The 20412-nt window shown below is 47.3% G+C and overlaps 1 protein-coding gene across 1 annotated transcript in view; it reads left to right on the forward strand.

Annotated features, from left to right (window-relative positions):
• The window catches only part of TTC21B (tetratricopeptide repeat domain 21B), a 557120-nt gene extending 537079 nt beyond the window's left edge, over window positions 1–20041 (forward strand). Inside the window, exon 29 of the mRNA XM_078683845.1 lies at window positions 19852–20041. Coding sequence (XP_078539971.1) covers window positions 19852–19929 — 78 coding nt within the window. The 3' untranslated portion in view covers window positions 19930–20041. The remainder of the gene's footprint in view (window positions 1–19851) is intronic.
• The last annotated feature ends 371 nt before the right edge of the window (window positions 20042–20412 follow it).

Here is a 20412-nt window from a genome sequence, read left to right on the forward strand (position 1 = left end):
TAAAGTGTAATACTTGGTGACCGGCCCATAGCTGTGGGGAACTATAAATCTACTACAAAGTATGTACGCTGGTATGCGGCATGCCAGCTCCGCTTCAGTACCGTAACATTGTGGATCTAGATTGGAAGAACAACAGTGAACATGTGAGACTGGCCTCTTTGGGGCCCTGCCTGGGATCCATCGTAGCGCTGCCTGCTCCGCCTCAGTGGGAGGGCACCACGCTGGACATTGTCAGGAGGAGCTGAGTTCCCTCTACAGCGTTGCGATGATCTGTCGTGCTGCGCACCCCCTACCTCCATCTGCCCAAAAAAAAATACACGAGCTCAGGTTGCAAGATGGGCAAAATAAAAAGAGGGCAGCCCCGGCTCACGTTTGAGCCTAGAAAATCCAGCAGGACTCAACAAAATGCCACATTGGAGTCTGAACTAAACAGCCCAACGGACAGTTTGGCTGCGATTGAAAAAACACTTGCGGCAGTCCAAAGTAGTCTCCAGAGCATAGATGGCAAGATCGACAACCTTAACTTGAGAATGGACCATATGTCAACTAAACTGGACAAACACGCTCTACGACTTGGAGAGGCGTAAACGCGTAACTCAGAAGCTGAGGACGGGCTACAGCAGGTGACCACAAAGACGTCTACCATGGAGAGGGTGCTCGAGGTGATACAGGCCAAGAACGAAGACCTCGAGGTGCGCTTGAGACGCAACAATCTGCGCATTACGGAACTACCAGAATCCACGAATACGGGCCGCCTCAAAATGTACATAATGTCCCTGCTACAGACGATTTTTGGGGCAGACAACTTGTCATCTATGCTGATTGTGGAACGACCCCATCGCTCCTTGCCTGGCAGACCACCACCTGGGTCGCCTCCGCGCCCCATAATGGCACGTCTTCTCAACTATAGAGACCGAGATGCCGTTCTCCGCATGGCCACGGAAAAAGAAATGATAATCCACGAGGGCAACACTCTGGCCTTCTATCTAGACTTCACCGCAGTGGTACATGCAGCTTGAAAAGAATTTTAACTGGCAAAGAAAATAATGATGTCCGAAAAAGTCCCTTATGCAATGCTGTATCCAGCCCGACTGCGCATTGAAATGAATGGCCGATCTAGAATCTTCACCACGCCAAAAGCTGCAATGAACTATGCAAAAACATTAAAACGCAAGGCTAAGACTTCTCCCAATCCGGAGCAGGATGATGCAAGCTCGCAGAGCACGACGGAGTGACATTAACGTCCGAAAAGAAAAATGATTCTTTCTGCTGAGAGCGGTACCGCCTTTGGAGCCTAGGGGCGGACACGATTGGTGGAGCCCTGTGCACAAATGACACCAATTGGGCGGCTCGTACCTGGACCTGGTAGATAAGACTTCCCCTGTATCAAACTTGTTATAGTCTTTCCTACTGTTATCCATGATATACAATGATTCATATGTTGTTTAGGGTGGGGACGAGTATTACCCGACTCCGGTCACCTCCCTTTATATCTGGAAGGGACGTTGTGCTCCTGCGGGCCCCCCCCGGCCCCCCGCCACCCCACGGGTGTTATCCACTGGAACTATGGGATTTCTGTTTTCGGTCCGGGTTGCTGAAGTGGGTGGGGTTTGGGTGGGGTTTTACAGTGGGAATGTGTTGTTGTGGCTGATAAGTACTAAGCCATTTGGTTGCATGACATACAGTGATACAGAAAGGCCGTTTTGTAGTGCATGTTATATGTTACTTACGCAGGTCTTAGGTGGCTCATGAAAATTTTTTGTTTATCATGGAATGTGCACGGACTCAATACCGCAAAAAAGATAAGACCGACACTAGTGGATCGACACGATGTAAACATTGAATTTATACAGTAAACACGCTACACAGCGGCGCAGTTGGGGTCTAAATGGGCGGGATCAAAAGTTGCACAGATGATGCTGGAAGGTACGCCCTAACTCACGGTAAGCTTGCGGGGTCCCTCATCACACTGGTTAATGTGTATGGTCCCAATGTAGATGACCCCGATTTTTACAAGTGCATATTCTCCATACTGCGGGAATGGCCAGAAGCTACCATACTGTTTGGGGAAGGGGGGAGGACCTGAATACCCATCTAGATCCTTTTTTTTTTTTTTTTTTTTTTATTTGCAAACTGATGAGAGAGACATAATGAAAATACATTAAATGAAGTACAGAGTATACATTGCACGATCTTTACAAAAACAAATTATCAGTTTCCCGTTTCAGGTACATTTCAGAAAAAATCAGTACTTCTATGATACGGATTTTAAAACATTTTAAGCATAGCCAAGCTCAGGGCCGTCAATAAAGTCGCCCCATGTTTTTTCGACTTTCGTTCGTGAACGAGTTCCTCTCAAGTTAGCTAACCCAAATTCCATGGAACGAGTTTCGTTGACTAATGACCACCATTCCCAGATATTGGGGGGTTTGGGGCAGATCCATGCTCTGGCCAATGTTAGTTTGGCGCAGGACATAAGGATTGTTGTCAGGGCAGGTTGTGATATACCAGAAGGATATAGGTCGAGTAATATGGTTGATGGAGTAAGCGTGGGAAGAAATATTTTTTTAATTTCTAAAGTACCCATCTAGATCCACGAAAAGACTAGTCGAGTAGATTAGCGGGACACTCTCCAAGATCCGCTGGAGTTATCAATGCAGGCATGACTGAGCTCGCGCTATCGGATGTGTGGCTCCTGCGCAACCCAATTACACTTGCAGGTACGCATGTTTCCACAATCATGCCAGTTGGTCCCATCTGCATTACTGGCTAATGAGCAACACCAGCACCACCTGGGTATCGGATATAGAGGTGCTCCCTAGAACATTATCAGACCATTACCCTGTTAGGCTAGAACTTCACATCCCACAAACCTTCTCCCGGCAATTCACATGGCGCTTTCGTAGTGAGGCATTTTCACACACACTATAGGGGGGCGATAACACAATATTTCGAGTTGAACAGGGGCACAGTGAACAGTAAGGCTACCCTTTGGGAAGCTTTCAAAGCAACGATTCGGGGGGGTGTGTATTGGCACGACCGCAGGCATACCAAAAGAAATCCGTGGACTATTGTCCCAGACTGAACGCACACTGCAGGGCCTTGAGAGAGACTACGACCGATCCCCTAACCTAGCACTCCTCGCCCAAATAAAGGAATCTATAACCAAATACAATTCATTAGCAGAAAATGAAGTTCGCTATCCATCCAAACGCCATGTTGCCAGCACATATGAAGAGAGGGGTAGGCAGGGTCATACATTAGCTATGAAAATCAAGGCTAGAGAGGATGCACACACCAACATTAAAATAACAGACAACACGAGGTAGATCATTACTCCACCAGAGATATAGTAGGGCAATCCCAGCCAGCATATGCAGATATGTATGCATCAAAAACCAGCGCACTGGCCGCAGAACTTAACGATCATCTATCAGACATCACCCTGGCATGGCACGCAGATACCCACAGAGACTACCTTTGCTAACCTATAACAGAGGAAGATATGAAAACGGCGATAAGAACCCTTACCAATAAAAAAGCCCCAGGCCCCGATGGCCTCACCTGCGAGTTCTACAGGAGTTCACGGAGGAACTGACGCCCTATCTCCTTGGAATGTACGCGGAGGCTTACGAAGAGTGATCGCTCCCTGCAACGACCCGGGAAGCCCTCATCATGGCCCTGCTTAAAGACTATAAACTGCTTACCAATGTGATTCCTATCGCCCACTCTCACTCCTAAATATAGATTTGAAACTGTTGGCAAAAATATTGGCTACCAGACTCACACCGCTAATGCCCCTTCTAGTCTTACCAGAGCAGTCCGGCTTCATACCAGAGAGATCTACATCCCACAACCTCCGCACACTGTTTGCTATATACCATATTCTTGACCGAGGGTTACTGGCGGCGGCTGGGATGCTTAATGCAGCCAAAGCATTAGACTCTGTAGAATGGAGTTACCTTTTTCGCATCCTTGCTCGGATGGGCTTTCCACTACTGTTCACCAACTGGATACGTCTGCTATAAGTTTCCCCCTCAGCGCGGATACTCATTGAGGGCATAATCTCAGATTCCATCTCCATCTGCAGAGGGACGAGACAGGGTTGCCCCCTCTCGCCACTCATATTTGCAATAGCACTGGAACCTCTCGCTTGTATTATCTGGCAACGTCACAGGGCGGCAGCACTGCAGTTTGCCCACCGCCCCATGAGTATATCACTCTATGCAGACAACATGTTACTATTTGTAAGAGAGCCACAGACCTTTCTATCTCCAGTGCTTAGGAAATATATTCTCTTCGGTCGGTTCTCTGGCCTTACCATTAACTGGTCTAAGTCGATAATTGTCCTGCTCACTGCTATCACCTTTCCCCACACGTTGGAGTTCCCCCTGTTGTGGTCAAGGGAACCAGTAAAGTACCTGGGAGTATGAGTGCATTGAGACGCAAAAGTTGTGATCCGCGAAAATTATGGAACCGCCTGCACAAAGCTTAAACAGCAGGCGGATATGCCTACCACCATCATTAGCGGATCGGATGGCACTGGTAAAAATGGCCATTCTACCCAAACTCCTCTACTTCTCCAGTACTATTCCCATACCACTACTTACAATATTTTTTAAAACGATACGTACGCTTTTAATTAAGTTAATATGGGGTGTAAACAGGCTCGTGGGAGCCTCTTGACTCTTGCTCTTGACTACAGCAGAGGAGGTTTTTGTGTGCCTGACATATACCTTTACTCCCTTAGTGCACAGGCTTAGTATGCTTACTTCTAGTACCGAACCCACGATTATGTACCACATGTGGCTGTGGAGGATGGTGGCGCGCACCCTGTCCCTCTGAGATCCATACTAACGCATACACATAGGGGCACCCCCGGTCAGAGATCAAAACTGTAGATACTACCATCGCTGCTTGGCAAGCATTGGGTCATAGAGTGGGCAAACTTCCGATATACTCTCCGCTTCTGCCTCTAGCAAATCATGCTGGGATTTCAGTCACGCAAGGGACGGGCGCAATGCATACTGTCGCCCTCTCAGGTATTGATAGAATGCAGGATCTTTTCCCTGACGGTAGCTTCATACTGCAAGTGGACCTCAGCTATATACAAAATCAGACACCTCTTTTCATCTTTACTATCCATAGGCTCAGAAAGGCACTGCAGACACACTACCCCACGTTCCCAGTAGAACCCCCAACACTACAATCCCTAAGCACACTACTCACTAGCCGTACGAGACATAAATTGGTGAATAAACTTTACCGAGTAGCAAGGGATGACACACCACTATCACAAAACAAGAGTCTGGAGGTATGGAACAAAAAGCTGTACCCGCCACACACCACATAGGACTGGAAATATTGCTGCCAAATAACTAAAGCACTCACATTCAATGGCAACCTTAGAATAATACACTTCCAAGTGTTTGCACCAAGTTTACCACACACCATCTAAGCTATATAAATGCGGTCTCAGAGACCATGATAGATGTAAGCGGTGCAACGCCCCAGGGGCGGATTTCTGGCACCTGGCGTGGGAATGTAACAAGCTGGCGAAATATTGGATAACTGCGATAAACATTTTACAGGACATGACGGACTTCACTTTGGAATGCATCCCACATGTGTGTTTGTTGGGCTTCATCCCGACTCTGCGGGGAGTACTATGCAGATTTATCAAAATAGCGTTATTGCTGGCTAAGCGCAGAGTGCCCATGTGCTGGGAGAGCTGCCTCTGTCCCACGGTTACAAACTGGCTAAAGGACTTGGTGTACTGTCAAGAGACGCTGGCCCTATACGCTGAAGAATTGCTCGCCACATCTCGGTCCAAGGATATTTGAGAGCTACTGTTGCAGTATCTTCGTTCACAGGGCACTGATGCACTACCTGACCCTGATGCTTAAACAGACTGTGCTGTACTAATCTTCTCAAACCACTACGTCACATATACTGTATACTCGATCAACCAGAATGTATGTCTTACCGTAATGTTTTAATGCCACATGTTTGTATGTTTGGTTAAACACCTGAAGCACTTCGTAATACCATGTATGTAAGGTGCATAAATTTCAATTAAAAAAAAGGTCTTGCAGTGGTCACTATTGAAGATTATTTGTCAGCCTTTTCGTATTTGTGTTTGGCAGGCCGATCGTCCTTGTTTAAATCGCCTGTTATGCAGTTTATTAAAGGTTTGACACGTGTTCCCTCCCAAACCATTTGTGTTGCCACAGTGGTATCTTAATTTGGAGCTGATGTTCCTCATTTAACACCCCTTTGACCCAATGCACAGCTGCTTGTTGCGTCTTGTTACTCTCAAAACTGTTTCCCTCATGATAATTTCAGCTTTTTGCATTCACTATCTCCAGGTTCTCTCTGTGCAGCCACCCAGCACCACCTTTTTCCTGACAATCTGATGTTGAGAACCCAGGTGGCCTTATTTATTTCAGTCTTGATTCCTTTGTACGTTATATAATCCATCAGTCTTCCAGAAGTCTTTGTTCTGCCTTATCCTTCAAAAGAGGAGGAGAGACTCCATCGGTTGGACCCCAAAAGAGCCCCATGCTTTTCCTCCAATTGCTCCAAAGAACAGCAGGTGAACAGATAGCTTTAGGTAGAGTTCTGTGGTGTAAATCAAGGTACACCAATAATGAAAGGAACTTCGTAGTTGGATAGTCCTCTGCATTAAGATCTGCTACACTCTGGCCAAGAAGCAACCTTCGGAAGGACTGAGGGCTTATTTCGCCAGGTCAAAGACTGCTACCACTGCATTGTCATTCAGAGTGTTTGTTTCTGACGTCTGTCAGACCGTGATGTGAGCATCAGTGCACATGATCACGAAGAACCACTGCCTTGAGAGCCTGGTCTGATGTAAAGAGTTTTTCGCCCTTTCTGTCCTGGAGGACTTTGTGGTCTGAACCCACTCCACAGACCCTTAATCTTGGATAGTACTGCTTTAGTGTCGATTCTAAAGGTGAGGGATTTGCAATTTTAAATATTCATCCGAAGAACATACTACCTTCAGTAGCACTCTTACTGTTGGATACTTTAACTTCAATGACCTCACTGCCTTGCCATCTCTGCATTCTGTAGCGTGGTCTCTTTTACCATCTAAAAAGGTCCCAAATTGGATATCTGCACACTGATACTGACCATTATTTTGAGCTCAGCGCCTGAGGGCATGAAAAGAGTTGGGCAAGAAACAGACGTCAGCACGGGGTGGTAGACTGGATCCAGTAACTTTTTGTCATTGTGGCATTGGTGTGACATAACTGGAGCTACTTAGGGCCACCTTGGTGCTCCAATGTCGGTTCCCTTCTCTGTATCCTTCGATATGGATCCTGAGCAGCTCTGTGAATTTTTTAACTTTTTCTAATAATTTCTCTTCAAAATGTCAATTATGCCGTACTTTGGTGTGCTCCCACTCTCTATTAGGAGGTCAGGGTTTAAGCTTTGCCATTCCTGTCATGGGCAGATGTCCATAACAGCCCCCACAAGGTTTGTCTGTGGTGCCTGGGGCCGAAGCATGCTTGAAGTCATGCATATAATGTGATCTCTTGTACACTAAGGCTATTAAAAAGCGAGAGGCCACCTTCATGGCACGTGCGAGGAGCATCAAGCCTAGTGCCTCTCTAGGTCTGCCTTGAAGTTGCAAACTTCTGCCCTCCAGATCGACAGAGTAGATGAGGAAATATAAGAGAAGAGATGTCAATTCGCCTCAGTCGCTCATGGCCTCTGGTTAGCTCATCTCGAACGTCCTCTCCACCTTCAGGAGTCACTCTAGCAGCAGCAGCTCATTAGCATCGCTCTGCCCAAATAACCTATTGCAGGCCCTTTGCGGTCCCTTCTTCAACTCCTGTGCCAACACCTTTGCCATTCCTGGTACCAGACCATAGTGTGCTATCTGAAGTTTCCACATTGGGTGTCGACCTGGCACAGTTCCTGCACACATTGATGGCATTATTAGGAATTAAGCTGTCCCCTCTGTTGCACATTCAGGTTCAATGTGACCACTTGGGGCTTTGTTTGATGTATCACTAGTGAGTTTGCCTTCAGCGCCATTTGGCTGCAGATGAGTTCCTCAAAGCTAGCATCCAGCATGGAGCAGAAACTCACTGGAGCATAGCTCACATTCAGTGGCTCCTTTACCAACGCCAGCAGTGTCTCTAGCTACGATGCCCCAACATCAGTTCCTCATAAACCTCATAAAACCCAGAGGCTTCTTAAAATGATCTTAGAGTGGAGGCTCGGCTTGTATGGGGAGGAGTTCCAACCTAGGCCCATGCTGCACCAGCAATATTGGCAAATAATTTATAATATTTTCTATTATGATTCAGACCACACCTAACTACCTTAGGTGGCAGCATAGGACTATGAGCTGCCTGCCGTGCTACTCCCATCAGTTTGCTTTCTCCTGCTTCAATAGACACAACTGCTTGGCATTACACAATGCGTGATCCCCAGTGATGGAAATGGAGTCACCCTTGGGACTTGCTATAACTCAAGCAGCCTCTGTCCACATGGCTCTAATGAAGGCAGCTTATGTGATGGAGCTTTTTCTACTTGGTGTGGAAACCTTATCCAAGATCCTCACTGAGGTCGTAAAGCCAGATTAAGCAGCATCAGAGATGTTGCTTCCATTCAACAAAGCCTTGCTTGACTCTATCCAGACAGCTTGGGACAAACTAACTTCTGCCCCATCTGTAATCAGACTTATTGCCGGTCAGCATTGGCAGGTTCATTCAAATATGATTTATCTTTCACCACATCTCTCGCCTGTACGTTTGGTGGTGCAGGCCTCCTCTTGATCCAGATATAATCCAGGGGGGTTTCTTCCAGCTTCCCTGGATAAAGGAAGACATTTGCCATATTGTCTGCATGTGCCCTGTCTTAATGCCAGAGTGAAGACGGTTGTTGAAATAGCACTTTTTAAGGGCTGGAACCCATACATCCAGGCAGGCAATCATAGCCTGTTTACAAGGAGAGGAACTAGTGCTCTGTGAGAAATTCTTGAAATGTATTACTCTTGCCGAATCAAAACTGACTGTTAGGTACCCAGACTCTGTGGTGCATGCACAAACTGTTCACCATTGCTGCATCGCATGCACAAAACAGCCCTGAGGCATCTTCAATGCTGGCTCAGTTTCTTCCTCCTGTTTTCACACCTCACTCTCCCTACGCTCTTCCCCAGTTAGTAACACTTACTATTGGCTCTTAACCAATTACTGGGACATGGTTCGACCCTTTACGTGCCTAACCTTGGTTTTAAAGCAGGTATCATGCTTTTCTGCCTTCTAGAGTCACTTTCTATGACCAGCTGTCCCGCCCCAGTCTCCGCACTTTCCTGCCTGTTTTAAGCATGCACTACACACTTTTCTTCAGTAATCCATTTCATGCTTATATTGGCATGGCAAACTGCACTTAGTATTCCGCACTTTACTTCTGTTTTGCGCACTGAATTTCTAACAATACTATTCAAATTCCATTGGTTTTAAACGGGGAATAAAGTCTGCCAAACTATTTTAAATAAGTGACTGCATGGCCTTTTTATTGTAGTTTTTAATGTAATGATTACTTTTAATCGTACATTTTATTAAACTAAGCAATAAATATTACAGCCTCAGCCTCTTAACAGTACTCCTGGATGTCTAAAAATTGGAGGCAAAGGTAACAAAAGTTTTCTTTCTGGGCAGCTTACCCGTTAGGTCCATGAATTGCTACATCCTTGCTGGGTAGATACAAAATATGCTTTGTGGGAGATGACAAGAATGATGGTCCCTAGCTTGCCAGGCATTTTAAAATACCACATTGCTAATGTGAGGGATGGCCAGGATGCTAACAGGGCTGGGCTGAGAGGAAACTGTGGCAAGGGCCATGGGCTCCTCAGTAGCTTTAAAGAGGCACATAGAGGATACGGTCAAACCTTTTCTCTGGGAACATGTTGGTGAGCATAATAGGCATGCCATTTGATGGCTCTCACTTGTTTAGAGATGAGGCTGCCTTAGCCTTAGAGAGATTCAATACAGGATGAGCTTCTGCCAGATCATTATAGTTTGCCTAGGCCCATCAAGTGCTTAGGCATGTGGCTAGATAGTTCCCTATTTATGGGTAAAAAAATGTACAGCCATCTGTTTTGGCCTGATCAGAATCGCACATAAAATCCTTGGTCTGCTACCCCACAATCCAGGAGGTCAGTGTTCCACACGTTGATTCTTTCCCATCTAAACTATGGGTATTCTTTGTATCTTGGCTCCCCTAAATATATCATCAAGAGACTCCAGGTGGTCCAAAACACAGCTGTAAGGATACTTTTCAAACTTCCAAGTACGTCTTTGGTAAAAAGAATGCACTGGCTTCTTTTCACTGGCTACCAGTTAAGGAGAGGCTCAAATTGTATTCACTTTATCTCGCACATAGGGGAATTACCCTCAAAGGGCTCCCTTTGGTTAGGAACTTTCTGGTCCCCTACTCTCCTAACTGAACCTGAAGGTCCTCCAATTATTGGCTACTAAAAGTGCAGTGAATACAAAGGGGCAGATGGGGAGGCATATCCATCTTGTACTTGATACCAAAGGTGTGGAACTCAATGCCACAAGAGCTGAGAAACTAAATGAATGAGCTGAGGGTTAGAAAAATGCAAAACACCCGATTATACCCCCACAGAGTCAAGCTTTCCTCTGTTCTTTTAGTTGCATCCTCACTGGTTCTCACTAAGCGCTGGGAAGCCTTCAAGTAGCTACATGCTGTATACATCCACATGGCATAGGCAGTTTTGGAAGATTTAAGGCTTCTCAAGAGGTTTCGCCTCTCGCCATCATCAACCCTCGCAGTCCTTCCAGTAGCCAAACTCTTTCTGCTGCAGTATAGGGGCAAAGGAAAAGGAGAAGGTACACCAGCCCAACAATCGTCCTCCTTCTACTCTTGTCCTCATTACCAGCTTCTGAAAAGCTGTTTTCAATGCATTATACAGGAACATATGCAGCCAGATGGAGGGAGGGGATTCTTTTCCCCCCGCCCCGCCCTTTCAGTAAGAAGATCGCTTTTACATCCTGCAGCTAGAGTTGGCGTCCCTGCTGCATAGACGAGCAGTGAAGTTGGTCACAGAGCTGGAAGTTGGGCGGGGATGCTACTTTCGGTACTTCTTGCTTCCCATGAAAGAAGGCAGTTTGTGTCTGAGCCTGGACTTCAAGGTTTTGAACTTATACCTTTGCAAAGAAAAGTTCAAGATGCTATCCCTGGCTCAAGTACTTTTGGCTCTGGAAGAGAAAGACTAGATGGTGTCCCTAGACGTTCAGGAGATATATTTTCACATATTGAGCATGCTTTCACACAGGCGGTACCTCATATTTGTGGTAGGATTCACCCACTACTAGTTCACGGTCCTCCAATTTGGACTAATATCAGCCCCAGGTTTTCATGAAGGTGATAGCGTTTGTTGAGGTGCATCTATGCAGGCAGGAGATCTCAGCAGCCCCTTAACTTGACAATTGAATGCTCAAGGATGGCTTGCCGCAGCTGGGGTCTTACCACTTGAAGGCCACAGCATCCCTGCTGTTTGCCCTGGAATTTTATATCAAGCTGCTCAAGTGTCCCCTAGTGCCCTCTCATCACATCCTATTAATAGAGGCAATACTGGATACAACATCTTTGAGATCCTTCCCTCCTCCTTAGAGGATTTGAGGCATTCGGATTTGATTCCAATGTATTTGGAGGGAGCTTGTGTTCCAGTCTTGACAGTTCTTTTGACTGTTACATCTGCTGGCTTCCTATATTCTACAAGTCATGCACACACACACTGGCGCCTTAAGGCTCTCCAGTGGTGCCTCTGTTTACAGTTATCACCACACAGGGTGAATCTGTCGGGCCAAATCAGATTCTCCAGGACACTCTGGTGTAATTGCTCTAGTGGTTGGTATATGGCAATCTGAAAGAGACCATTAATTATAGATTCCTTACCTTAGAATTACCCCCAGGATCCAGAGAATTTTTTCTGTAGCAGTACCCCTGCGCTTCCGTCGTCGGCATCTTGGTCGCCGGGATGACATCGTGGTTTCTACTTAGACGCTGCCCCTGCACGCTGACGTCAGTTCTTTCTTTTTCCACGCCAGTCACCCCAGATCCAGAGAGGAGCTTGCTCCTTGTCTTTTTGAGGCTTTGACTCCTGGTAGCACGAGGGAAGTCCCATCGTCGGACCGGCTTCAAGCCTTGTGACTCCTGTCACAAATTGATGTCCGTCACGGATCTGCCCCTCGTGTGCCTTTGGTGCCTGGAGCGAGACGACGACCCGAAGTCATGCTCTGTGTCCTTCGAGGTCCCGGTCGCGAGGAAGGTTTCGGGACCGGTCGCAGAGCCACAACCACTCGTCATCGAAGTCTTCCCACTCCTCGGGTAAGTCAAAGCACAACCGTCGGCTGACGCGGCGCAGGACCCAGAGCGTCAATGCTCTCCAGCTCCATATTCAGAGCCCTCTTCTGGGATTGCTCTGTGCTTCCCTCCCTTTCCTGGAGCTGGTGCGTCCCTTGCCCAACTTCGAGCTTTTTACAAAGCGCTTCATAGCATTCTGAACTCGGGTGGCAGAGTGGGCTAAAGAACGGTGATGGATTAAACCCAGATCTTTTGAATGGGTGTGAGTGTTTGATTGGTTCAGATGCTCCGTCCATTACCACCCCATTTTGTACCGCTCATAGCATTCTTAGGCAGCCCAACTCTGCACGCGTGCCTTCGGGCCCCGCGGACTCTGCTGTGGGCCCTGGGTCTTCGATGCTGGCTGCTCCAGCAACAGAGTGCTCTCGAGGATCAAGGCCTGGATCTGGATCAACACCGGTCGACCTTAGGGTACCTTCCCCAGTGCCGATTCCAGTGACGAAAGTACGTCACTTTCGTGACGACGCCCCCGATGTCAGTTGTGCCCCCAACTGGTGTTGACCCCAGCCTCACCCCCGACTTGGACACGGTGCCGGACCAACATTGCTTGACGGCGATACCGGCGCCAGAGGGTACTTTCGTACCGCTGTTTATGCCTGGCATTCCCCATTGCCCTGAGTGGAAGCCAGAGGAGTGTGAGGAGGACTCAGAGGGGTCTGTAGACCATTTAGCTGACCAGCTTGAAGAGCCGGACTTGCATGAGAAACTGGGTGATGCCAGTGGTTTGGCTACTTCCCCAGACCTTGGCATGCGGAGGAGGGAGCTTCGTATGCAGTGGTGTTGCGTAGGGCGGCTGAGGCCTTGGGCCTGGAGCTTCCTAAGGTGGCAGTCAGGACTCACCTCCTGACTGAGTAACTTCAACCGGTAGCGACCTCTTCGGAGCCCCAGTTGCCTTTTAATGAAGTCCTCACCGACGTCCTTCTGGGCAATTGATCCAAGCCCTGCATAGGGGTTCCTGTGGACAGGATGATTGCCCGACGCCACCGCCTGGCCCTTGGCAACTCACTTTTCTTCTCCCAACACCCTACCCCAAGAGCTTGGTAGTACAAGCCTTGTCTTCTAAGGGCGCATTCCCTACTGCTCCCCCAGTCAGGGAATCCAAGAAGCTGGACCACCTTGGGAAGAAGATATTTTCTTCCGCCAGTTGGTGAACACTGCATGCCTCTTGGGCCGTTATACCCATACAGTGAGGGACCTGTGATGGCAGTCTCCTGTTTGGTGACAAGGTGGATTCATCGCTCGAGTGCTTCAAGGATTCTAGGGCTACGGCTAGATCCTTGGACCTCGTGGCAACCTCTCGCCCCATGTAATCCTTTTTTTGCCCCTTTCGTAGGGGTGCCCCACCACGATCCACCTAGTCTGGCCACAGGGCCGCGCAAGCTACCCAGCCTCTACGTGGCCACGGACGTAGGACCCAGCAACACGGGTCTGGGGCCAACAGGCGAGCTAGTCCACCCATGCCCCCCCTGCAACAGCCTCCAAACCCTCCTAGTCTGACCTTTCAGGGCCACCAGAGGCCAGTGGGCAGCAGGATTCGCCATCACCTCCCCCGCTGGCAAAACATCACTTCGGACAAGTGGGTTTTGCAGATAGTCCGAAGGGGATACTCCCTCCCCTTTGAGACTACCACTTCCACCACGCAAGCAGCACTCCTTCACATGTCAGAGGATCACTTGGCCTTTCTCCGCCAGGAAGTTGTAGCTCTCTTGGCCAAGGAAGTTATCGAAAGGGTCCCTGTGCCAGATGTAGGTCATGGTTGTTACTTCCACTACTTTCTGGTACCCAAAAAGGAAAAAGGCCTGCGTCCTATCTTAGACCTCAGGGCCCTCAAATGCTTCCTCCAGAAGGAGAAGTTCAAAATGCTCATGTTGACTCAGGTCCTGTCTGCACTCGATCCCGACTAAATGGTAGCATTGACTTGCAGAACGCCTACTTCCACATCCCCATCCTGCCAGCCCACACGGGTTCCTTACGGTTCATGGTTCATTTTCAGTTTACTGTTCTCCCTTTTGGCCTTACCAGTGCCCATCTGGTGTTCACGAAAATGATGGCGTGGTCGCAGCTCATCTGCGCAGATCAGGGGTTCTAGTCTTCCCCTATCTCGACAACGCCCCAAGCTGTCGTCTCCCACCTCCAGGCTATGGCGGACCTCCTGCACTTGCTGGGGTTCACGATCAACATGCCAAAGTCACACCTGATTCCCTCTCAAAAGCTCTTTTTTTATTGGTGCATTTCTGGATACAGCGCAGTTTCGGGCTTATCCTCCCGAGCAGCAAGTCAGGGATATTCGGGCTATGATACCTATGTTTCAGCCTCTATCCCGGATTTCTGTGAGAATGACCCTGAAGCTGCTGGGCCTCATGGCCTCCCGCATCCTGCTGGTGGATCATGCCCGGTGGTAATCGGGTTCTGCAGTGGGACCTGACATTCCGATGGGGACAGCATCAGGGGAATCATTCCGATGTCATCCAGATCTCGGAGGGGATTGCACGTCAATAGCAGTGGTGGCTCACGAACCAGGATTGGGTCAGCGGCAGATCCCTAACCCTTCCCCAACCAGAGTTCACAGTTGTGATGAATGTATCTCTTCTGGGATTGGGCGGCCACCTGGGAGAGGCTGGGATCTGGGGTCTCTGGTCTCCAGTGGAGTCCGGTCTCCACATCAACCTTTTGGAGCTCCGGGTGACCAGTCTTGCAGGTGATCACAGACAACACCATCATCATGTGATACTGCATCAAACAGGGCGGGGTGGGGTCGCGACCCTGTGTCAAGAGGCTCTTAGCCTTTGGACATGGCTGGAACATCAGGGCATATCCCTGTTGGTTCAACACCTGGCAGGTTCCCTGAATGCAAGGGCGGACAAACCCAGCTGCCGGTGCATGATGGATAACAAATGGCGTCTTCAATCGGAGGTGGTGCAAGGTCTTGGTTAGATCTGTTCTCCACCTAGGAGAACATGCAATGTCAGCAGTTCTGTGCATTGGAGTTTCCAAGGTGGCACTCACTCTGCGACGCTTTTCATTGCAAGTGGAATTTCGGCCTCCTGTACGCCTTTCCGCCTGTGCCACTTCTGCCCAGAGTGCTGAAGATCAATTGCGTACAAGCCCAAGTCATTCTTGTGGCTCCAGACTGGGCACGTAGAGTGGCACCCCGAGCTCTTGAGCATGGCCATCGATTCTCCAATCAGACTGCCTCTTCGGGAGGATCTTCTGTGGCAGTAGCAGGGGACGGTCTTCCACCCAAACCTTTCCAGCCTCCAACTCCTTGCGTGGAGATTGGGAGGATACAATTGACAGCTTTTGACCTTCCTCCCAAAGTCTGTAATGTCATCTTGGCAGCCAGGCGTCCCTCCACTAAAACGGTATACGCCTGTAGATGGAACAAATTTGTGGCATGGTGCACAGCTAAAACTGTGGATACCCTTTCTGACCCTCTTTCAGAGGTTCTCCTCTTCATTCTATCTTTGGCCCAGCAGGGCTCTGCTCTGGGCACTCTTAAAGGCTATCGTTCGGCCATTTCTGTGCCTTCCTGATCAGCCTCCTCTCCAAGTCTCCGATTGTACATAGATTTTTAAAGGGCATTACTCATCTCTTTCCTCACTCTCCTTTCGTAATACCCCAGTGGGACTTGAATCTTGTTCTTACTTTCCTTATGTGTGCTCCCTTCAAACCCCTACATAATTGTCCTCTTCGTCTTCTTACCTTGAAGACCGCTTTCCTGCTTGCCTTCACATCTGCTTGCAGGGTGAGTGAGCTTCAGGCTCTTTCCTCCAAGCCTCCTTGTCTTGCAGTTTATCCGGACAAAGTGGTCCTTTAAGCTAGGCCTTCTTTTCTGCCCAAAGTGGTTACCTCTTTCCACCTAGGTCAGATCATCACATTGCCCACCTTCTTCCCGCCTCTGCACCCTTCCAAAGACGAGAGACTCCACCGTCTGGACCCAGAACATGCGCCGTCCTTCTACCTTGACCGCACTAAAGATTTCCGGGTGGACGATTAACTGCGTGGGTTATGTGGACGCCGAGAAAGGTCGGGCCGTGCACAAACGTACCATCTCTCGATGGGTTGTCATATGCACGGCAGCCTCTACTGCTTTGGGACATGGAGTTCTGTTGATTGACATCTGCCAGGCAGCCACGTTGGGCATCCCTGCACAAGTTCTCAAAACATTACTGCCTGGATAGCCAAGTCTGGAGAGACAGCTTTTTTCGCTGTTCTGTTCTCCAGGACTTTCTTGTGTGAACTTATTTCACAGACCCACCCTCAGGTTGGCATGGCTGGGGTATCTATTCTAAGGTACAGCATCTATAACTTATGGTCTCTTTCAGATGAACAAGTTACTTACCTTCTGTAACGATGTATCTGTAAGAGACATACATTAGTCCTCACCACCCCACCCATCCTCCCCGTTCTGTGAACTGACTTCTAGGGATAGGGACTCCTTTCCAGGGCCCTAGTTTTGTGCACCGGTGGTCAGTGTCTTGCATGGCTCTGCACTCCTGGCATGGAAAGTTGTGTCAGAAATGACGTCAGCTCGCAATGGCAGCGTCTAATTAGAAACCGCGATGTCACCCTGGCGACCACGACGTCGACAACAGATGCGGAGTCGGCCTATGCCATCTACCGATGCGCAGGTGTACTGTTAGAGAAAAAAATCTCCAGATCCAGTCTGATGCCTGGGGATAATTCTAATGTGAGGAATCTATAACTAATCTATGTCTCTTACAGATACATCGTTACCGAAGGTAAGTAACTTGTTCACCATTGCAGGAGATATATTTTTGCCCTCTACCCGCAGTGGCCACAGTAGTGACTGGCTTGTCCACCTTGAGGTGGAATGCCTATTTGAAGGCTGGGTTCAGCAGATCGACCTACTTGAGCTGCAGGCAATTTGCCTGGCCCTAAAAGCCTTCCTGTCCTCCCTTTGTGGCAGATCTGTCTAGATCTTCACAGACAACATGTTTGCACCAGAGAGCTGCACTTCAGCAAGCAAAGAAGTGTGGGTCTCATCATTTCTCTTGAGAAACCCTAGGACTCTGGACATGGGTTCAGGCACATGAGATCTAGCTGGACACCAACCATCTGGCATGCTCTCTGAACATCAGAGCCGAGAGCCTGAGATGGTGCCATCTAGCCAGCCTGGAGGGGCGTTTTTACCCAGAGGTGGCTAAGGACATTCTTTCCTGTAGAGAACCTCTGTGCTGGACGTCCTAGCCATCTGTGAGTATCCACATTGCCCACAGTTCTGTGCCCTCCAGTGTCCTTTTGAAGGGACCCTTTGGGGATGTGTTTCAGTTGATGTGGAATTTTCTGCTTCACTATGCCTTTTGCCGCCATACCCTTAAATCCTCAGTTATTGATGAAGCTGTGCCCAAGTCATTCTGATTACCTTGGACTGGCCAAGAAGGCTATATTTAAGTTCCTGATTGTGCTAAGATTTTTGAAGGGACTCCATTTTTTTCTCCTACACCAACGTCGAAAAAGGTTAGTCAAAAAGCGACTAAGGGGCAAGCTCTCTCTAGATATGCGCTAGCTTGCGCGGAAAACGAAAGAACTGACATCAGCGCGCAAGGCCAACGTCTAAATAGACACTGCGATGTCATCCCGGCGACCATGACACCTACGACAAATGTAGAGTCAACCGACGCCCCCTACCAACGCGCAGGGGTACATCTATGAAAATATTTCTCCGGATCCAGTCTTGAGCCTGAGGGTAATTCTAAGGTAAGGAATCTATAACTAATGTATGTTTCTTATAGATACATAGTTACAGAAGGTAAGTAACTTGTTCCTACACTGTTGTCAGTTACATTTGTTGACGGTAAAAATGTGGATTAATATTTGTGATGGGTTTCTACCCACATCAAGGAATAATCACAACCCTTGTCAGGGTGAACCCTCAAAAAGACTAAATTAACCTCTGCTCAACCCACTGGTAGCTATGGCACAAAGCAGACCTGCTTAACTTAGGGCAATGTTTAAAGTAGTTATGCAGAATCAAAACCGTAATAAAGTCAAAATCCAAAACAATAAAGCCCCCAACCCAAATTAGAAAAATAGAGTAAAACTTAATAAACAAAATGACACCAAAAAGACCAAAATCCAATGAGGGGAACTGGAGATATGAATTTTAAAACCTTTATGTGGGAATAGCGCCACAAAACACAAAGTGCCAATGAAAGTTAATGATCAAGGTAGATTGAAACCTAGGCATCCTTTGATGCTCACTACAATGGAGTGTAGGTCTGTTGCTGACTACTATGGAGCGCTTGTCTGATACACCAACCAGGTTCTTCCTGGTCAAAGATTTTACCTTCTGACTTTAGTCCTTTCAGTCCCAATCCACCACTAAGTTGCTTACCTACGGTAATGATCCTGCTGATGGATACTCCATCTGACTGCACGGTCATCAACGGTCTCTCCTCCATCCCCATTCTAAAGGACGCTCGCAGATTCTGAAACTAATAAGGTTCCAACTTAGCCTGTTGCACTGATCATTCGTATATTGCCTAAAGATACCCATGATTTTGACTCTGTGGGTTAGGACAAATTGACTGATGTTAGTGCCCTGGGGTGGCACAATATGGCTCCACTGATGTCACCCCTGTGCTAGCGCCATCTACCATTGCAGGAGAGCTATGAAAAAAGTTTCTGGAGTCATTCTAGCGCCTGGGGATATTCAAAAGATGGAGACTCTGCAATAGAACGAGATCCACCACAAAGATATTTTCCGAAGGTAAATATCCATAATAATACACTGAATTATAGTAAGACGTGCAACTAACAGTAAACATAAGTTATTACTTTGGTAATTCCCTACCGTGTGTTGGGAAAAAAAACCTTATATTAGGAATTCTGTTATAGTTTGAAAAACTGATCTGGTATTTCCAGCACTTGAAATGGCAGTTTCCAAACAAGGTAAAGCATAGGTAATAGCACGAAAGAATCCAATGAATGAATGCCTTAATACAGGAAGATGAAGATGTGACAAAAACGCATTGCGTTCTAAAATGATGCCAGCGGCTTAAAAAGTTACGTATTTTCTGGAAATTTCTTAGAATTTAAGTTAGAAAAATGTGTGGCTGGATTAAAAAACGTATAAACAATATTTGTTTTGATAAGAAATTAAATATCAAAGGGAATAAACAATAGTTTATCGAAGAATAGTTTTCTCTATAAGCAACATAATGTATACGTTTTTAACAGCCATTTTTAGCTTGTATTTCAAAAGGTGAATTAGGAGAAGATCGTAAATATAATTTAGATTTAATATTGTTCAGCATGTTCTGACCACCCGATTGCCTTGGATAACGACATTCTTCCAGGAACAAAAGAATAGTATATTTTTTCTACTTCAAATGTCAGATTATTTGAACTAATGCATTGCCTGGGTTATTAGATTTGACAATAATTCTCTTTCTCTTCTTACAGGTTTTAGAAGCCCATCCAAATTACCCCAAAATACGAAAGGATATACTAGATAAAGCTCGAGCTGCTTTGCGAACATAATACTGGTGGATTTAGATTGTATTTTTGATATTAGAAAATTCTCTGTTCTCCTTCCAAGCTCAAACAGTGGTTTACTATTTTCCAAAATGAAAACTGTCAGACACGTGTACCATGGGTGAATGACGCCTCTCTCCAGAAGAGGATGCTGCTATACAGAATATATTAATGTAAACATACGGAACAGCAATTACATTTGGAAACGTTACTTTCCACTGTAAGTCGATGAAAATGTATTATATTGTAATTATTAGTTGCTTTAGGTAACGGCCCTTTTTGGTTTGGCCTGTATTATCTTCTCGTAAAACGAGACAAACAGCTCTGCCAGCTTTGTGTGTATGTAAATATAAAGATTATTATTAGAGAAGAGTTTTCTTGAAAATCTGATGCCTATGATGTGCACACTGTGTCACTGGAACCACGCTATATCTGACAGATGTGCGCGAAAAAGGTGAAACGGGTCTCCTTGGTTGCTTGCGTTCCGAT

Source organism: Lissotriton helveticus, chromosome 3_1 (genome assembly GCF_964261635.1).
Source record: "Lissotriton helveticus chromosome 3_1, aLisHel1.1, whole genome shotgun sequence".
Classification (NCBI taxonomy): Eukaryota; Metazoa; Chordata; class Amphibia; order Caudata; family Salamandridae; genus Lissotriton; species Lissotriton helveticus.